General features: G+C 41.5%; 1 protein-coding gene across 11 annotated transcripts in view; it reads right to left on the bottom strand.

The window, feature by feature from the left end:
- The window catches only part of LOC112649130 (integrator complex subunit 6-like), an 86,156-nt gene that overhangs the window by 57,677 nt on the left and 9,686 nt on the right, over window positions 1-18,793 (bottom strand). For all 11 annotated transcript variants that reach the window (XR_004812968.2, XR_004812969.2, XR_004812971.2 and 8 more), the window contains 4 exons: window positions 2,263-2,412; window positions 1,328-1,417; window positions 922-1,105; window positions 534-662 (listed from right to left, as the gene is read on the bottom strand). Coding sequence is in view for 8 of the 11 variants with exons in the window: in XM_035711588.2 (XP_035567481.1) it covers window positions 534-662; window positions 922-1,105; window positions 1,328-1,417; window positions 2,263-2,412 (553 nt within the window). In the remaining 3 variants the exon portion in view is untranslated. The remainder of the gene's footprint in view (window positions 1-533; window positions 663-921; window positions 1,106-1,327; window positions 1,418-2,262; window positions 2,413-18,793) is intronic.

Below are 18,793 nucleotides of genomic sequence, written 5' to 3'. Positions count from 1 at the left end.
TTTTGAGACGCTGAACTTTCTGTAAAATGTCATTTGAAGAGAAAAGTTTCTGCAGCTAAAAAGTGGCCAGGAAAATCCTGGTGTAGGATCTTACAGGATATCAGCAGTTTCTAGACAAACGTTCACAATCTCTCGCTGACATGTGGTGACAAACACAGATTTCATAAAGATCACTTGGCACATTTGGCACTCACAAGACCTAAACCAGGTTACTGGTTAAGTGGCACTCCAAAGTGATTCTCCAGATACTTAATGAATCAAGAGAGTAATTTGGTGTATCCCAGAACTGGGACAAGGGGATATGAATTGGATGGGGAAAAGGAAAAATTTTTGTAAGATCTGATGTCAAATTAAAGTTGTTAGAATCTGACCACCTGACACATACAAAGGCAGTGAATGAATGGCAGTTGCTTGGATGGATGTTCACAACCACATGAATGTGTATAGACAGTAAAGACTGTCTATTATTAGCTGAATATCTTCCCAATCTCAGATCATTCTCCAGGGTAAAAAAAAAAAGTCATCTACTGTACCTTCTCCAACAGGAAGTGGATCTGGTCCCGTTTTTTCAAAGTTAATAACTACACCACTCTGAATTTTCTGAACTAGAGACTCTAAACACTGATTCAACATCCTTTGTGTTCTAACACAGTAGGAGCGACCTATACCAAAAAGAAAAACAAATTGTGAAAGTTTGATCAAATAAAATACTACTTAACAATATAAGCATCTGAAATCCTAAAATATACCTTGAACTAATCATAACTACGTTGGCAGCAAACCTCATGCTTATTATGCGCGTAAGCAGCAGAGCTAAAGGATTCTGAAGGAAAGCAAGGCCAGACAGAATATGGCATTTAAGAAGAACCACCCCCTGTTGCTCTGAATTCTTCCTTTAGAAATACAAGTTATTGCCCATACCTCCTGTGACTTCACACATCTGTGTGATGGCAGACTCATCAGTTGGTACACTCCCTAGTTGCTCTGGTTCTGTAGAAGCCAATCCAGGCAAACGTAGCACCAGGGCAAATAACCTTTGATCCCAACGAAAAGGTTCTTTGGTTAGTTCACTTCCGGGCAGAGGAGAATTCAAAGGAAGATGAAGCTGATAAGGCAAAAGTTGAAAAGTTTCATCATAACAACCTGGGCAACAATGAAGAAAGAGTTAAAAGGGTCACTTTTCTTTCATGTACTCGATAATCTTTCAGGGCTCATGAAGATGGAAGGTTTGATCCAACTTATTCTTAACTGGCAACGTACACCTCCCACAGAAATAGCGGCATGTTCTCTGCCATTTAAACGAAACTTTAAAAAAATGAAATCTCACCTCTTCTTGAACACCAGCAGTACTTGTTAACTTGTTTCCATCTGTGATGGTAATTAAAATAGATGGTTCTAAAAAAAATGGATTTCTCCCCTAAAATACATTTAACAAGTATTAGAGCCATGTAAAGTAATAAAATTGCATTTAAACTTTTTTACATTTGTCTTGCCAGTGATCTCTCAAGTATGTGACAAAATTTGCCTGGATAAGTAAGAAGGGAAAGATTAGGGGCTAAAGTGGGTGGGAATCAAAATAACGATCCCCGCCGAGGTAACATTCAGAATAAACTGAGGAATTCATATAATTCTGGAACTCCCCAAACTATAACAACCAAATACTCCTCTCCTTCTGCTTTCCAAGTAATCATAAGAGAAAGATAGTAGAGAGATTATAATGGCAGCAGCATCCACATCTGTGAATTCATTCCCCTGAGTCAAAACGTTGGCACAGATTGGGGGGACAATAGTGACTTATGCTCTGGAGCTCAGGCAGTGAGTCTGGTTATTGTGATCAGAGATTCTAGAGTAAGGACAACAGGAGCACCAGATGCTATCTTGCCTTCCTCTTATTCTAGAGCTTTTTCATTGAATTGGGAGAGACAAGGGAGTTCATGACACTGAAACACTCTTTAATGGCCTCATTCCAATATTTCTCAGCAATTTATTCATCTCATTCTCAGATCTCTGATGATATGATGGGGAGTCACTTTTCACTACATATTTTATGATCAAGCCACATACAAAACTCCCCTCCCCAAAAGAGGGATCTTTTTCAAAGCAGGTATTTAAAAGATACAGATTTCCTTTTGGCAGTTGTGACAAATAGCAAAAAAAAAAACTTGGAAAAAAAAAAAAAAACTTGGTAACCACACCCAATTTTAAACTCTTAACCCAAGTCACCAAAATAAATTAGCTGTACTCACTTAAAGTTTTTTTTACCTGTCCATAATTGTCTATTCCAGATATTAATCTATTGAGATTTAACAAATCAAATGAGGATCTTAGAGCCTGACCAAGAGTAGTCAGTCCAGAAGCCTGAAGATTTTTTAGTTCACTCATGAATGTTGCGTGATTTTCCTTCCAACCAGCCTGAAAACCAAACATTTACAAAGAAATTCCCGATTACACAATGAACAATAATATAAAGTGCAAGCAACCACTAAACAGCAAGTATCAAACATCTAATGAATGAATAGTTCCTTGATCTAATTATATTCTATGTCTTGGCCAACCAAATGGAACTAAAGCAAGCCATCAGTTTCAGAAAGATCCATCCACATTAATGCCCAACAGCAAAGATGCAAACAATGTTTTCATCCATTATGGCTGGAAGGCTCTGGTTCAAGGAGTCCAGTCTTCTGTTCAGGTCCAATCGAAACTACCCAAACATCTCAGTATTTACCTTAGTTTGACATGGATGATGAGCATGAAGTACAGAGGAGAGGAAGCACAATTTTTAAATGCACTGTCCTTCATAGAGACAATTCTTTCTTGAATGTTTGATCTACCTGAACATTTCTAACCGATTCCTCCTCCCAAACAATATTTTCACTTTAAATAAGAATCAAGGGGGAATTCTAGGAATAGAGCCACAACTATTTGGAGACAACCCTTCTGGTATCTTCAAACATTTAGAAAGCCCCAAGTCTAGAAAAAGGGGAGAAAGAAATTTAAAAAGTTTTGGCAAAGCAGCAGCATCCCTGAGGCACCCCCAGCAGCTCTGGACAGCAGCCAGGAACTGAAGAACCAAGGTCAGCAGCCAGCATGCTATGATTTAATGGTTTGTGGAAGAGGAGGAAAAGATCACAGTGATGGGGCAGTCATGGCCAGAAAAACAAAGCAGCTTCAAATGTAAAGAAGAGAGGCCAAAAGAAGAATTGGCGGCTAAGAGCGAGTCACAGAGGAGAAGTCCAGCAAGGGAGAGAGCACACAGCACAGCTGGGCAACTTGGTGGGACCAGTGGCCACCTGAGTCTTGGGAGCCCTAAGGGCAGCAGTGTGAGATGCTGAAGTCATGCCAACCAGGCCAGGACAGATGGAGGTGGAAGCAAAAGCAAATGACAAGAGATAAAGTAAAGCATTCAAATATCACATTTGGCTGAAGGCATACTGTCCATTATCTACACAACTCCAGCCAAAGCTATTTTGCTGGTTTCCCAGTCTTCAGAAGCAGTTTGGGTCGGGATGAGTGGGAGGCAGAAAGGGGGCAGTGTCTGCGTGATCTTGAGCAAACCTGTTGGCTCTGAGGACCTAAATCATACTCTCTGAAAATGAAGAAGGTTAAGGCAAACAGGGACACCTTGTGAGGCTGTGCAAAATACAACCCGAGGGAGGAGTCATTCCCACTGGAATCCATGAGAATGGCACTCCCTGCAGCTGAACAATTCAGAACCTGCATAACCATGTAAGGTGAAGGAGGGCCTGGTTAAGATCCATTCCAGTCCAATAGTCTGGGATTCTGTAAAATTAAAGACATGCTTAGTTTGTTTGTTTGTTTGTTTGTTTGTTTGTTTGTTTTTAAAAAGACTCCTAACATATCCTATAGATCAAAGGATCGAAAGGTAAAACCTTTGCACGTGTTCCTTTGGCACACTGTAGATATGACTTCTAGTGCCTAGGGAAAGTAGCACATGAGACTAAATCTTTGGAGCCCCAGGTCCTCATCAAATTACCTAGAAATATCAGCAGGTTACAGATTGAGCTGAATTTCACATCACTGGCTATCAGGGAAATACAAATCAAAACCACAATGAGATACCACCTTACACCAGTGAGAATGGGGAAAATTCACAAGACAGGAAACAACAAATGTTGGAGAGGATGTGGAGAAAGGGGAACCCTCTTGCACTGTTGGTGGGAATGTGAACTGGTGCAGCCACTCTGGAAAACTGTGTGGAGGTTCCTCAAAGAGGTAAAAATAGATCTGCCCTACGACCCAGCAGTTGCACTGCTAGGGATTTACCCCAAAGATACAGATGCAGTGAAACGCCGGGACACCTGCACCCCAATGTTTATAGCAGCAATGTCCACAATAGCCAAACTGTGGAAGGAGTCTCGGTGTCCATCGAAAGATGGATAAAGAAGCCGTGGTCTATGTATACAATGGAATATTACTCAGCCAGTAGAAACGACAAATACCCACCATTTGCTTCGATGTGGAGGGACCTGGAGGGTATTGTGCTGAGTGAAATAAGTCAATCGGAAAAGGACAAGCATGATATGGTCTCATTCATTTGGGGAATAGAAAAATTAGTGTAAGGGAATAAAGGGAAATGAGAGAAAATGAGTGAAAATATCAGTGAGGGTGACAAAACATGAGAGACACCTAACTCTGGGAAATGAACAAGGGGTAGTGGAAGGAGAAGTGGGCAGGGGATTGGGGTGACTGGGTGATGGGCACTGAGGGGGGCACTTGGCGGGATGAGCACTGGGTGTTATGCTATATGTTGGCAAATTGAACTCCAATAAAAAATATAATAAATAAATAAATAAATAAATAAATAAATCAAACAAATTGAGCTGAATTCAAAAATAAGCTTTCTGCTTTGTGGCGGACAGGAAAGGTACAAAGTTGGGAGGGACAGCAGGAATTCTTTCCTTAAGTCAACAAATTGGCATGGATCAACCCCACCATATTGGGCAGAACGCCATACACTGAGGATATGGAAGGGGTTAGGCCCTTGAGGAGCTCTTGTCACAGAGGAATGAGAAATGCAGTTTTTGGCAGGAAGGCTGAAAGGGCAAGTGGCTAGGAAGTCAGGGAGGGCTTCTCCCTGAGCATGGGGCATCTGTGGAAGAGCATGGGACGTCCCAAATTGATGGTAGGAGTGGAGGGGTGTGCCAAGGAAGAGAACAAGAATCCATAAGAGGCTAGAGCTTTGTGGAGAACCACAAGTAATTTGATTATCATTGTTCTGGGTACATGGCGGGAGGCGAGGCTGATAAGTGGGGCTCTGACCATACAGTGCTTTGTACATTGTGCTCAGGAGTTTGGATTTTATCTGTTGGCTCTGGGAATGACTTGAGGTTTTTAATTAGGGGAGTGTCATGATCAGATAGATATACCTTTTAGCAAGATTGTTCCGCTAGGGACCTGGAGAATAAATTGGGGAGGGGGTATAGGGGAGGCTTCTGAAGCTCAAGGCAGGGAAACTGGTTTGGAAACTGCTGCAATAGCTTATGGGAAGAGTGATGAAAGCCTGGGCAAAAGCAGTGGGGAGGGGAGGAGGCTGCCACCAATGAATGAAGTATTTCAGAGGCAGTCACAAGGTTTTTAGGAGCTAATTAGAAGAGCCGGGTGAGGAAAAGAGGTAGTCCATTAGGTTGAGCTCTGTGGCCTGGGCAAACCTGAGAATGGTGGGTCATTCATCCACAAGCCACGTTATTAAGTTGACTTCTTTTTCAAAGTGACTTCACATAGCAATCTTATTTCCACACCATACATTCAACATTCTATCTATAGTGAGGATTGAACTCCTGGGAGCCAGAGTAGTTCAAGGCGTGGCCAAAGAAGAATTAACAGACTTACTTGATTCAAGAAAGGGTTGGGATTAGACATGGGTACCACTTAAACAACCACCCTGTAACTTGTCCATCTTTAAAATAATGTGTTCTGATTTTTCATCATCTTACTAATCAATCTGTTGGAATAACTGCCTTTTAAATTTCCCTTTATAATATGGATTGAAAGCATTTTACAAATCGTTTCTGCAACTGAATTGGTGGCATTCTGTTTTCAGGCCAATTCCAATTCTTTGCAGTGAATGGAACAATACAAGAAATGTGGATGCTACTCCTACCTCGGTATCACAAAGTGGAGCCACATTTACTGCCCAAAGCAATGAACTTCTTGGGAGCAGTTTAGCTTCTTCAAGAGAAGAATTAAATGTCCCTAAATGCATTCCTCACAATGCTGAAGAGGAAAAAGCCTACAGATTAATCTCAATATTTAGAGAACTTTATTCATGTGACAAATTTCTTTGCAAAAGATAATTATAAAGAGCTAGTGGTAGAAAGTAGATGTTTATATTCTTCATTCTCATTCTCATTATATTCTTCATTGCTTAGAGTTGACTTTCTTTAATAAGTGAATTCAGAACATCCCATTTACTTTCTTTTTTTAAGATTTTATTTGTAAGTCATTTCTACACCCAATATGGGGCTCAAACAACCCCGAAATCAAGAGCTGCATGCTCCACTAAGACTGAGCCAGCCAGGTGCCCCTCCCCCCATCCACACTTACCTTCTTAATACAGTCTTTTATTTCAACTCACTCCAAAGGTACCCTATTTTCATATTGAGTCAGTAAAATCTTGACTCATGATGATGAGTTCTATACATTTTTATGGAGCTTTACAACTTACAGAGCCATATCCCATTTCACATTTGTTGAGGACAACCCTATAAATAGGGATGGTATTACCAATCCAATTTTGTTTTTCTAAACCAGGAAGAAGTAAGACTTAAGTAGGTCTTGTTTGGGGGGGGGTGATAGTGGCAGTGAGTCACACTCTGGAATTGTACTTGCTCTGGTATCCCTGAGCCCCTTGTGGCTACTGAGCACTTAAAACATGGCTAGTCTGACTTAAGATGTGATATAAGTGTAAAAGACATGGCTAAAGAAGATGTGGTTTATGTATACAATGGAATATTACTCAGCTATTAGAAATGACAAATACCCACCATTTGCTTCAACGTGGATGGAACTGGAGGGTATTATGCTGAGTGAAGTAAGTCAGTCGGAGAAGGACAAACATTATATGTTCTCATTCATTTGGGGAATATAAATAATAGTGAAAGGGAATATAAGGGAAGGGAGAAGAAATGTGTGGGAAATATCAGAAAGGGAGACAGAACGTAAAGACTGCTAACTCTGGGAAACGAACTAGGGGTGGTAGAAGGGGAGGAGGGCGGGGGGTGGGAGTGAATGGGTGACGGCACTGGGGGTTATTCTGTATGTTAGTAAATTGAACACCAATAAAAAATAAATTTAAAAAAAAGGAATAAAAAAAGTGTAAAAGACATGGCATTTTGAGGACTGGGAAGAAAAAAAAAAAGAATGACAATACCTGAGTATTGATTTTTATATTGATGACATGTTGCAATGATAATGTTTTGAATATTTGCAGTTAAATAAAATGTATCACTAAAAGTTTCACCGGTTTCTTTGTACTTCTTAATGTGGCTACTAGAAAATGTTACATTTTGTGTATGGCTGGCATTATATGTCTATTGGACAGAGATGTTCTAGAAGGACTTGGAGGTCGGGCAAAAGAGCCTGGCCTGTCTTCTGCAGACAATAGACACACTACAGACCCCGAGGCAGGGGGGAAACAGGATCAAAGCAGTATCTCAAGTAGGTCAGTCTGGCAGTGACATAGGGGACTGATTGGGGAAGGAGAACCTGTGGTCAGGAAAAAGAAAACTAGAAGGTTTGAATTAGTAATCCAGGCCTGAGAGAAGCAGGGCCTGGATTAGGATAGGGATGAAGAGCAAGGGGTTAACTAAGGAACATTTCAAACCAACAAGATAGGATCTGATGACAGATAGACCATGGGCCTACAAGTAGAGAGGGAAGATGCTGACAAACTTCTAGCCCAGGACACATGAAGAAACAGAGGTTTGGGACAAAAGAGTAACCTGGGATCAGTGAAATCCTAAATTAAGAGTTTACTGTCTCTACAGATCAAGTTTTAAAAGTCTCCCAGAAGTCATAGGATGATGGTGGTGCTGAATAATAATAATAGGTAATGTGTTTCTGGGCCAATGTGTCAGGACCTCATGCTAAGCACAGTATCCTCCTCGTCGTCCAGCACCCCATCAAGTAGGTGCTGCTCTTATTTCCACTTTGTAGATAAGCCCACTGAGGCTCAGAAAGGATGAGCAACTCATCCAAGTCAAACAACTAGTAAATGACACAGCCAGGATTTGAACCCAGGTAGCCAATTTAAACCATTAATTACTTGAGGATCTTCTACCTATTCTGCATGTTCACTTCATAGACAAGTCTTGTTATAGTAGCTTAAAAGTTCATACATTTCACGAAATTTCCAAATTTCCTTTCACCGAAGCCTACCTTCCCTGATGTCTAAATGCAGACCAGTGGGGTATGGGGAGCAGCGAGTGATCTAGGACTTAGAAGACCCTAGTCTATCCTGGCTGTAACTAACTATCAAAACAACTGGTCCAGAGGAAGTCAGTTACACTCTGCTGGGCCTGGTACCTCATCTAAGCAATGAAAAGGCTAAAGAACTTTAGCCTTTAAGTTTAGCCTAAAGGCTAAAGAACTCGAAGGTCCCTTCAAGCTTTCATACCTCATAATTCCATACCATTATATGAATCTGACTTACAGAAACAAAACACCTCACATATTAATATATATGCTCATTCAGGCCCAGTTGAAATATGTACAGTTAATTGAAAATGTCTTTGAATACCAACAGAGAAAGTATGATGAGCCTTTCAGCCTATCAGTGCCTTGGGTTCTGTTCCAGCTCTACTGACTAACCACTGGCCATTTACTGACCCCTCGTATCACCACAGAAAAGAGAGAATCTTCACTCCTTTCCCTGGAAGGTCAAAGCCTAAAAGAAAATATTTTTCTACTATCCTCTGTGACCTTATTTCCATCTTCTTATTTGACTGCTAGGTTTTGCAGGAAATTGGCATGCTCCCATGGAGGAGGAAGCATGTCTTTCTAATCTCCTGGTATGTTCTGACATTGGTTGCTTAAGGTATAGGCTCTGTCCCTACATCAGACCTATAGGGGAGGTCTATCAATGTGTGAACAGTTTAGAAGCTTTTTTGGGAATGCACACCTCCAGTCTAGCCTTTGTCAGGAAGACAGCTGTTATTCAGAACTCTGGCTGGCTCCTTGGGTCTTATTTCGTCATTGGTTTCAATGGAGGAGGGAAAGGTGGAGGTGTTATTTAGTGGCTCCCCCAAACCTCACCATCCTAATACTTTTCCTTCCCGAGCTTCATCCCACCTTGGCCAGACCATTTCCCTAATTCATCAATTTTAATTTATTCTTATTTTTGAAAAGAGGAGAACCCTTTCCTCCATCAAAATCATGACAGGAAGTATAAACAAGTAAGAAAGATAAAAGCGGATCAACTGTCCTTGAAGGCAATGTGGGAGTGGTGCTAGAGCCCTTTTGGAAAATCCCTCCACATGTAAATGGCACTTGTAATCCTTTTCCAAAATATAAACAACCTTGTTAGGTTTAGGATTACATGCAAATTTAATGAATGTGCTGTGAATCTCCCCTTCTAAAGTAAGCAAAAAACATATTTAGGGCAGCAACATCTAATTTTCCACAAGAGAAGCACCCCTCTAACTATGTAAATGGGATACTTGTAAATCAAGAAATAAACGGATAATTCCAATCCAATAGGGTGATAGCTATTGAAAGTGAATCAACCGTAGGGAATCTTTTTAAAGAGCAGAAATAGAGCTTGTCACAACCCAGGCTCTCTCACTAGAAGGGCACCACTCACTGGGTCCCTCTGACTTAGTGCTGAGCCACTGCACCGACCCATTCTCGGCACACATGCCTGAAAGCCTATTTGGACACTCCTCTGAAAAGTAACAGTTCAACTCAGCCCAAGTAAGTCTTCATAGCTTGTTAGAAGGCCTTCCTGATGAATAAAAGGCTTCCCTGGGATTCAGGGAGAGATAATACATGTTGCTTCCCTTTCTTTAACAAGACTTTTTAAAATCTTTTATTAAAGGAAATGAAATCAGCCTGGTAATATTTGCCCTTCACAATCCCATAGAGCTATCCTGGACCTTGGGCTCTTCTTCAAGGTGGTTACAAACCAGACGATGAACGGATTTGAGTATTTTTCCAGATGTTGCAAGTTAAAGCCAAGGAGTTTAAATTTAGCAGGGCCATCATTTCTCCTGCTGAAAGATAAACTATTTCCCTTTTCCATTTGCTCTCTGAAAGTTGAGGGCAACTCATAAATCGGACTAAATCAATTTCCACATTTTCTGACAAACTTAATTTCTTCTCCAATCTGATGCTCTGTCAACTTTGTCAGTGCGGACTGTTCCTGTGTTGGTGAACTGACCAGTAAGACAGAATGATGTGAAGAGTAAGTAGGAAGCCTTGCTTTTCAAATCAACTCTATCTCTGGAGGAGACAGATGCCTTTTCCCTTGGTCTTTGCCCTTAGCCTTATACGGACTATCAGTGTACGTTAAAACTTTAAAACTCTTGGGGTTTTCTTCTCACAACTAAAACAGACTTTAATTCTGAGAGATATAAGACAAGGTTTTCTTGTCCTCTTACATAAACAGACCACCATGCTAGCCAGATCACCTTAAAACATTCAAACTTCTTTCTAAATTGTGTTTCCAGGCAGCACCCTTACAAAGGAGCTTGTTCAAATGGTGAACTACACATTAGGAAGACATCATATCATTAAAAGATTGGAATTGTCTTGCCTCTTGTATCTCCCTTAAACTTCTCTTCTGGTACTATACTTTCTCACCCTGACACATTTCTTCCCCCATAAAACTCTAGCGATTTGGACTGGTTTCACTTTTTAGTGACTTGAGGTTCTGATACACTTTCAGGTGTAACGAGGTGGCCTATCATTTGGGATTACTAATATCACTTTTTCTTACAAAAATTACTGGTTTTAAGAATATCCAGTTCTCTTGGATTTCTTGTTGTCTGAGTTACTGCCCCCATGGGCACCTAGTGTCCTGAAATTGCTAAAATGCTCAAAGTCCATTTTATTTGATTCAATCAGTCCTCTCCCTGAGAACTCTGGATGTTGCCATTCTGTGTTTTGGTCCATCAACTAATTTCTATCCACATACTTCAGGAAATACTACGAGTCAAGATCACACCAAATAATTCCAGCTTACTTGAGTCTTCTACTTGTTAAAAAAATGCCTAAGAAATTGACCCCCTAGTACATTGCTGAAGTGTATTTGACAGTGTGTGGACCACAGGATTGTTTTTCCAGCAGATGGCTAAAGGCCCTCATGAGCGTCTATTTTTTTAAGATTGTATTTATTTATTTGAGAGAGACAGAGGCAGAGAGAGCATGAGCACAGTGAAGGGCAGAGGGAGAAGGAGAAGTAGACTCCCTGCTGAGCACAGAGCCCAACACAGGGCTTGATCCCACGACCCTGAGATCATGACCTGAGCTGAAGTCAAACACTTAACCGCCTGAGCCACCCAGGTGCCACCATGAGTGCCTATTTTTAAGTAAACTGGGCAAGGAAATGATTCACAGTTTGATTCTACTGACACAAAGTTCGTGATTTTGTATCACCAGTCTCTTTAGAATTCCTAGAATGGGGGGGGAGGGGTTAGTGGATAAATAAACCTAAAGATTAGTCTAAAATATCTCCAAAATGCATGTATGAGTTTTCAATTCTTACCCCAGAGAATCAGGATGAAATTATGAAGTAGCACACCTCTCACTTGAAAACATGGTAAGATCAAAAGAAATTTTATCTTCACCAGAGGATGCTAACATGTAGAACCAGAACTTTAGAAACTTTTCTCTCTGAGAGTCAATTGCACTGTTACTAAAGGAAAAATACCCTAGAGAAGCAAAGAATTGGCCAAACCCAGTCAGATATAGTGTAAAATGTTACCTCTCTCACTCTCGGACCATTTCAACTGTAGCTATTGACCTAATGTCAGGGAAAAAAAAGCCGCTGGGCAGATCACATGTTCAACTGTTGAGACTTTGGGTTCTGATAGGAGAAATTTTTATGAACACATACAGAGAATAAAAATTAACAAAGGTGGCCTTGGAAAGACACAAGGACAGAAGTAAGGCTAACCCACCCAAACACTGCAGAAAAAATTGAACAGAGGATACTCTAGAATGGCCACTCGTGACTTTCCTAAGATTGCATAGCATCTCTTTCCCCCAGACTGATTTGTTTAAAGATAATCTATTTATTTGAGAGAGAGAGAGAGAGAGAATGGTGGGGGTGGTGGCAGAGGGAGAGAGAGAGAGAAGCAGGCTCCCCACTGAGCAGGGAGCATGAAGAAAGGCTGGATCCCAGGACCCCAGGATCATGACACGAGCTGAGATCAAGAGTCAGATGCTCAACCAAGTGAACCATCTAGATGCCCTCAGACTTTTTAAAAAGTTTTTTCTCAATTTTATGAGCAGTTTTTTTTTACATTATACAAATAAACATTCATTGTTGAAAATTCCAACAGAAATACAAGGTCAGTCAATATCTCCCCAAAACTCCCAGTTCCACACTCTTCAGAGGTCACCATTGCCGGGAATCATGGAGCTGTTAGCAGACAAAAATGACATCAGTAAGATGGAGTGACATTTACCACTAAAATGGAGTGACATTCACTGAGTAAGTGTGCAGAAGAGCACAGTAGGCATGGACAGGAACCATGTTTTCTATGTTTTCTAAAATTTAAAGCAATTTTGAAATCACCCTGAATTCCATGCCTCAACTACTCCCCTTTCCTATCTTTCGGTTATACAGTTCTCTCCTGTCCTTTTTTGGAAAGAACAGTGGGAATAACCTAGTCTAATCCCTTCATTTTTACAGATAAGAAAATTAACCTCATAAAAGGAAAGTGACTTTCCCAGGGTCATGTATCTATCTAGTCCATGGCAGATTGTGGCTGCGTGCTAAAGTGACACCCTTTGCCACAGGTACATGACAGTGGGCGGGTGACCTACCAGACAGGATGTATCATGACCACTTTTTAAAAACTGATTTTTGTAACAGGACCTAGATTTCACCAGACTTCTAACGTGCAGCTCAGAGCCATCCCTATGAGGTGGAGGTTATAGAGTCAAAGCACATGTGAGCTTTTAAGAAAGAGGGACAGCTTTGCCCCGCCCATCTTCAGCTTTCTCCTACAAGAAATAAACCAGGAGGTACCTCCCCACTCCCCCCACACACACTTTCCAATGCCATGGCTGTATTAAAGCCTAGATATTCTCCCCGGAATTCTGTTGTCTCCTGTCTAGTTAGGCAGGTCCCCTTGGGCACAGACAAATGCAAAAAGATAGAACTCCTGATTACACTGCCACACCTCCAGGCAACTGCAGACTGATTTAAATCACAACATGTTGGTCTAGTTCACGCTAATAAACCTCCAAAGGTCATACTCCACCTTTCTCCCCCTTCCTTCTGCAACTTCTCATCATTATAATAAAGCACCTTCTGTCACATCCTCCCCCTCAAGTCACACCCTTACTGGAATGCTGCCAGTTCACTTTTTATTCTCCCCATCTGCCCCCCAGCCCCCAGTTCTCTGGGCTCTGGATCTCCCTCTTACTTCAGTTAACTGATGCTCTAAGGGCCGGCATCAGGAATGGGGAGACCAAATCAGGCGGTGTAAGAGACAGGTCTGGCTGAAGCACGGGGCTCCTGTGGGGAGATGATGGGGGTCAAGTTTTCTACTCATGCATGGAGCAGATACTAGAGGCCTCGGGATGGCATCCACAGACCTGAGAAGTCTTTGGAGACTTGGGCGGGGGAAGGGGGTCGATATGATGAAACCAGCTTTTTTAGAGAGTTAGCAGTCCATGAGGGCAGAGTAGGAATTTGGGTAGCACTTAGGGAGACCAAGTCGAAGGTTGTTACAGTGGTCAAAGCACAAAAGTTCAGGACCCAGCCTCAAGTGACGGCAGCCGAAATTGAGACGAAGGAACATACGTGAGAGACATTTCAAAGAAATGATGGACAGGTATTAGAAGAAATAGAAGGACCAGGTCAAAGCTGAATAATGCCTGGCTTTCAGCACTGGGTGACTAAAAGCTGGATAACATGGAAGAGCGGATAGGTTTAGGGCCACAGGGTCTTCTTGACATGCCTACTGTGAGCTGATGGCAGGATAGACAGTCAAGTGGAGATGTCCTGGAGTCAGCTACAGGTGTCTGGGTAAGACGCTGAAGATGTAGAAACCTCAGTGTGGAAGGACTATAGGAAACCATGAATGAGGTCAGATGCATTCACCAAGGGAGCAGATTGGGAAGACAGAGAAAGAATACAGAGGAGGTGATCAGTTTTTGGAAGGAAGGAGTAGTAACAGTTCCAAATATAGTCAATGGCAAGGAGAGTAAACATTAGTACATTGGCTCAAGTAGCTACAGAGTGAATCCTGAGACCTTGAGAAATCATATTTACTTTTCTCGCTAGTACCATTCCTTAGTTACACAAACATAAATGCTTTCAAAGTCTTCTGTTCATTAGCATTCAAGTCCAGAATTTGGCTCTTGGTACTAAGTTTACTGAACTATTCAACCTACAGGGCACAATATAGATAATGAAAGAGCACCTGCCATTAATGACTAGTATAATCAGGTGAACATGGTTTCAGAAACAGCACTCCACTTTTCCTCCCAACCTCTGGCACATCAGCACAAAAGTGTTCATACACCTTTTCTCTAGTTAAGACCCCAGTGGCTGAATGAGGGAGTACCTCCATTCCTTCTCTGAAATTCATCTTTCCCAACCTAACTAAGCAGCCACAAGCCATCTGGCTATGGCAGGGGTCGGGGGCCCGGGGAAAGAGAGGGTGATGGGGAGGGAATGAAGAAGGTACCATAAGGTAAAGCACAGGCTGATGCCTAAAATACTGCAAAGGTGGTTCTGGCACCTTCAAGCCTTTTACAAAACCACTCTGCATCCCCACAGGTGATGGATGAGAAGAGACGAAATGGTTACCGTGGCGTATCTTGAATGTCTTCTTTTTCCTTACAAGAAAAACATGTATCATGAGATTCATAAAGGGAAAGTGGCAAATCAGATTGTGGAAGCCACTAGATGGCCAAAGACTACCCTGTTGCTTTTACAAGCCTACCACTCCTCCTATAGGGTGGACTCAGCCCAGAGGACAGGCCCTCAAGCTCCGCCCCCGACATACATACTATCTCCATCTCTACCACCTGCACACACATGGGTACTGGGGTAAGGGCCAAACTGCAGAACATCAAAAGCCAAACCATTTCACAAATTAATGCACCGTGCTAGAACGAGTTAAGAAAATAAAGCTAGTAACGTGGCAGTAATAATTTTCATTCACTGAGTGCTTGCTCTAATACCAGGCACTGCTATATCAAGAACTATAAATAAGAGCATGATAATTCTGTCTAAAAACCATGGCTCTAGGACGTATATTATAATGAGAAAATACCAGTGAGAGACAGACCTGGGTTACTATTTGGCTGTGTTATAAGTAACCTGCCTGGGCCTGGTTTCTCTGAGTTAGGGTGGTTGGGAAGATAAATGAAAGAAGTGCTTTATATTCATTGTCATGTTGCCTTATACATAGGCATTACTCAATAAACATCAGCTGCTATTATTAGAAAGCTACTGTATTATTATTGTTCACTATTACAAGAAAGTAGTTATAAGACCAATCGTATCTGTAAAAGCCAGATAACACCTTCAGCAATGAGGTGGGTTTCAGGAGGACCCAAAACTAGGGCTATAAAATACATGCCATTCAGCAGCACATCTGCACTTTTGTCCAGATTCCGGATTAAACATTGCTGTTTCTTCCTTAAATGGGAGTCATTACAGTAAAAAAATAAATAAAGTAACGTGGTCACTTCCGTAACCCCCATGAGGAGGACTGATGTTAGAGAGAGAAATAATCATGGGAGCTCTCCCCCCTCCTTTTAATGCTATTGATGACATCCCACAATATAAGACAAGGGCTCCTCTACGGAACATTGAGAACGCCTTCAATAAAAGCAGAGATACAAACCCCCCTTTGTTTATTGGGTTTTATACTATGCCAAGCTAGAGAATTTATCCTTTATCCTACTTTTCTTAATGAATGCTGTTCCTAAGGATTTTTGGGCCATGAAGTTTTATAAATTGAATCAGGGCTATGTCACATATTTCTAGTAACACTAAAAGCATGCAACATTCAGTGCCACTGTTGAGCACATATTACAAACAGAATTCTGATTCCTGTAGTTGCATTAGGAGTTCACACATATATTCTATTGTATTTAGCCTAGGAAAATACTTCTAACCCAACCAGTTGGATCACCAACTGCATCCAAAAGCCACTGGCTTTCAATACAAACAAGAATGGGATGCTTTCATATTTTGCCCCAGGGCTGAGGGTTATCAACCCATCAATTCTGAACTGTATGAAAACCTTTCATGCACAAATGAGTCCATTATGATGTTAATTTTAAACAGAACTTCAAGAGAAAAGAACCTCCTTAGCAAATAATTTCTAGGATAGGAACATCATAAATATCTTAAGAAAGAATATAAACTTCCATCAAAATCCTAGAGGAGGGATCCCTGGGTGGCGCAGCGGTTTAGCGCCTGCCTTTGGCCCAGGGCGCGATCCTGGAGACCCGGGATCGAATCCCTCGTTGGGCTCCCGGTGCATGGAGCCTGCTTCTCCCTCTGCCTATGTCTCTGCCTCTCTCTCTCTCTCTCTCTCTCTCTATGTGACTATCATAAATAAATAAAAAAAAATAGGGATCCCTGGGTGGCGCAGCGGTTTGGAGCCTGCCTTTGGCCCAGGGCGCGATCCTGGAGACCCGGGATCGAATCCCACGTCGGGCTCCCGGTGCATGGAGCCTGCTTCTCCCTCTGCCTGTGTCTCTGCCTCTCTCTCTCTCTCTCTCTCTCCGTGACTATCATTAATAAAATAAATCTTTAAAAAAAAAATAAAATAAAAAATAAAAAAAAATAAAAAAATAAAATAAAAAAAAATAAAAAAAAAATAAAAAAAAATCCTAGAGGAGAACAGAGGCAACACCCTTTTTGGATTTGGCCACAGCAACTTCTTGCAAGATACATCTACAAAGGCAAGGGAAACAAAAGCAAAAATGAACTATTGAGACCTAATCAAGATAAAAAGCTTCTGCACAGCAAAAGAAACAGTCAACAAAACTAAAAGACAACCTACAGAACGGGAGAAGATATTTGCAAATGACATATCAGATAAAGGGCTAGTATCCACGATCTATAAAGAACTTATTAAACTCAACAGCAAAGAAACAAACAATCCAATCATGAAATAGGCAAAAGACATGAACAGAAATTTCATCAAAAAAGACATACACATGGCCAACAAGTATATGAGAAAATGCTCTGCATCACTTGCCATCAGGGAATACAAATCAAAACCACAATGAGATACCACCTCACATCAGTGAGAATGGGGAAAATTAGCAAGACAGGAAACAACAAATGTTGGAGAGGATGTGGATAAAGAGGAACCCTCTTGCACTGTTGGTGGGAATGTGAACTGGGCATAGCCACTCTGGAAAACTGTGTGGAGGTTCCTCAAATAGTTAAAAATAGAGCTACCCTACAACCCAGCAATTGCACTCCTGAGGATTTCCCCCCAAAGATACCGATGCAGTGAAACAGCAGGACACCTGGACCCCGATGTTTATAGCAGCAATGTCCACAACAGCCAAACTGTGGAAAGAGCCTCAGTGTCCATCGAAAGATGAATGGATAAAGAAGATGTGGTTTATGTATACAATGGAATATTACTCAACCATCAGAAACGACGAATACCCACTATTTGCTTCAACATGGATGGAACTGGAGGGTATTAGGCTGAGTGAAATAAGTCAATTGGAGAAGGACAATCATCACATGGTTTCACTCATATGGGGAATATAAAAAATAGTAAAAGGGATCATAGGGGAAAGAAGAGAAAATGAGTGGGAAAAATCAGAGAGGGTGAAAGAACTTGAGAGACTCCTAACTCTGGGAAATGAACAAGAGGTAGTGGAAGGGGAGGTAAGCAGGGGGATGGGGTGACTGGGTGATGGGCACTGAGTGGGCACTTGATGGGATGAGCACTGGGTGTTATACTATATGTTGGCAAATCAAACACCAATAAAAAATATACAAAAAAAGAAAGACTGTAGACTAACACTGCTAACAGAAATCTAGTGCAAGCCACATGTGTCTTTTTATATTAAGTAGACATATTTTAAAAAATAGACCTAGGTGAAACTGATAGTATATTTCATTTAACTCAGTATATAAGAAATACAATTGCTTAAATTTGTTGTAATCAATCCAAAAATTGTTAATGAGTAGTTTATATATTTTTGAACTGTGTCTTCAAAATCAAGTGTTTTTTTTTAAACTTTTATTTATTTATGATAGTCACAGAGAGAGAGAGGCGCAGAGACACAGGCAGAGGGAGAAGCAGGCTCCATGCACCGGGAGCCCGATGTGGGATTCGATCCCGGGTCTCCAGGATCGCGCCCTGGGCCAAAGGCAGGCGCCAAACTGCTGCGCCACCCAGGGATCCCTAAAATCAAGTGTTTAATGTATACTTATCATCTTAATTCAGACCAGCCACCTTTCATGGGCTCAATCACCACATGTGCCCAGTGGGTACTGTACTGAATGGTGTAAATGGTAAATGTAGCCAATCTAAAACATGAATGGTAGAGCACCCTGGTGGCTCAGTCAGTTAAGCATCCAACTCTTGATTTCCACTCAGGTCCTGAT

Source organism: Canis lupus, chromosome X (genome assembly GCF_003254725.2).
Source record: "Canis lupus dingo isolate Sandy chromosome X, ASM325472v2, whole genome shotgun sequence".
NCBI classification, from domain to species: domain Eukaryota; kingdom Metazoa; phylum Chordata; class Mammalia; order Carnivora; family Canidae; genus Canis; species Canis lupus.
This window is presented reverse-complemented; position numbering and strand designations above follow the sequence as displayed.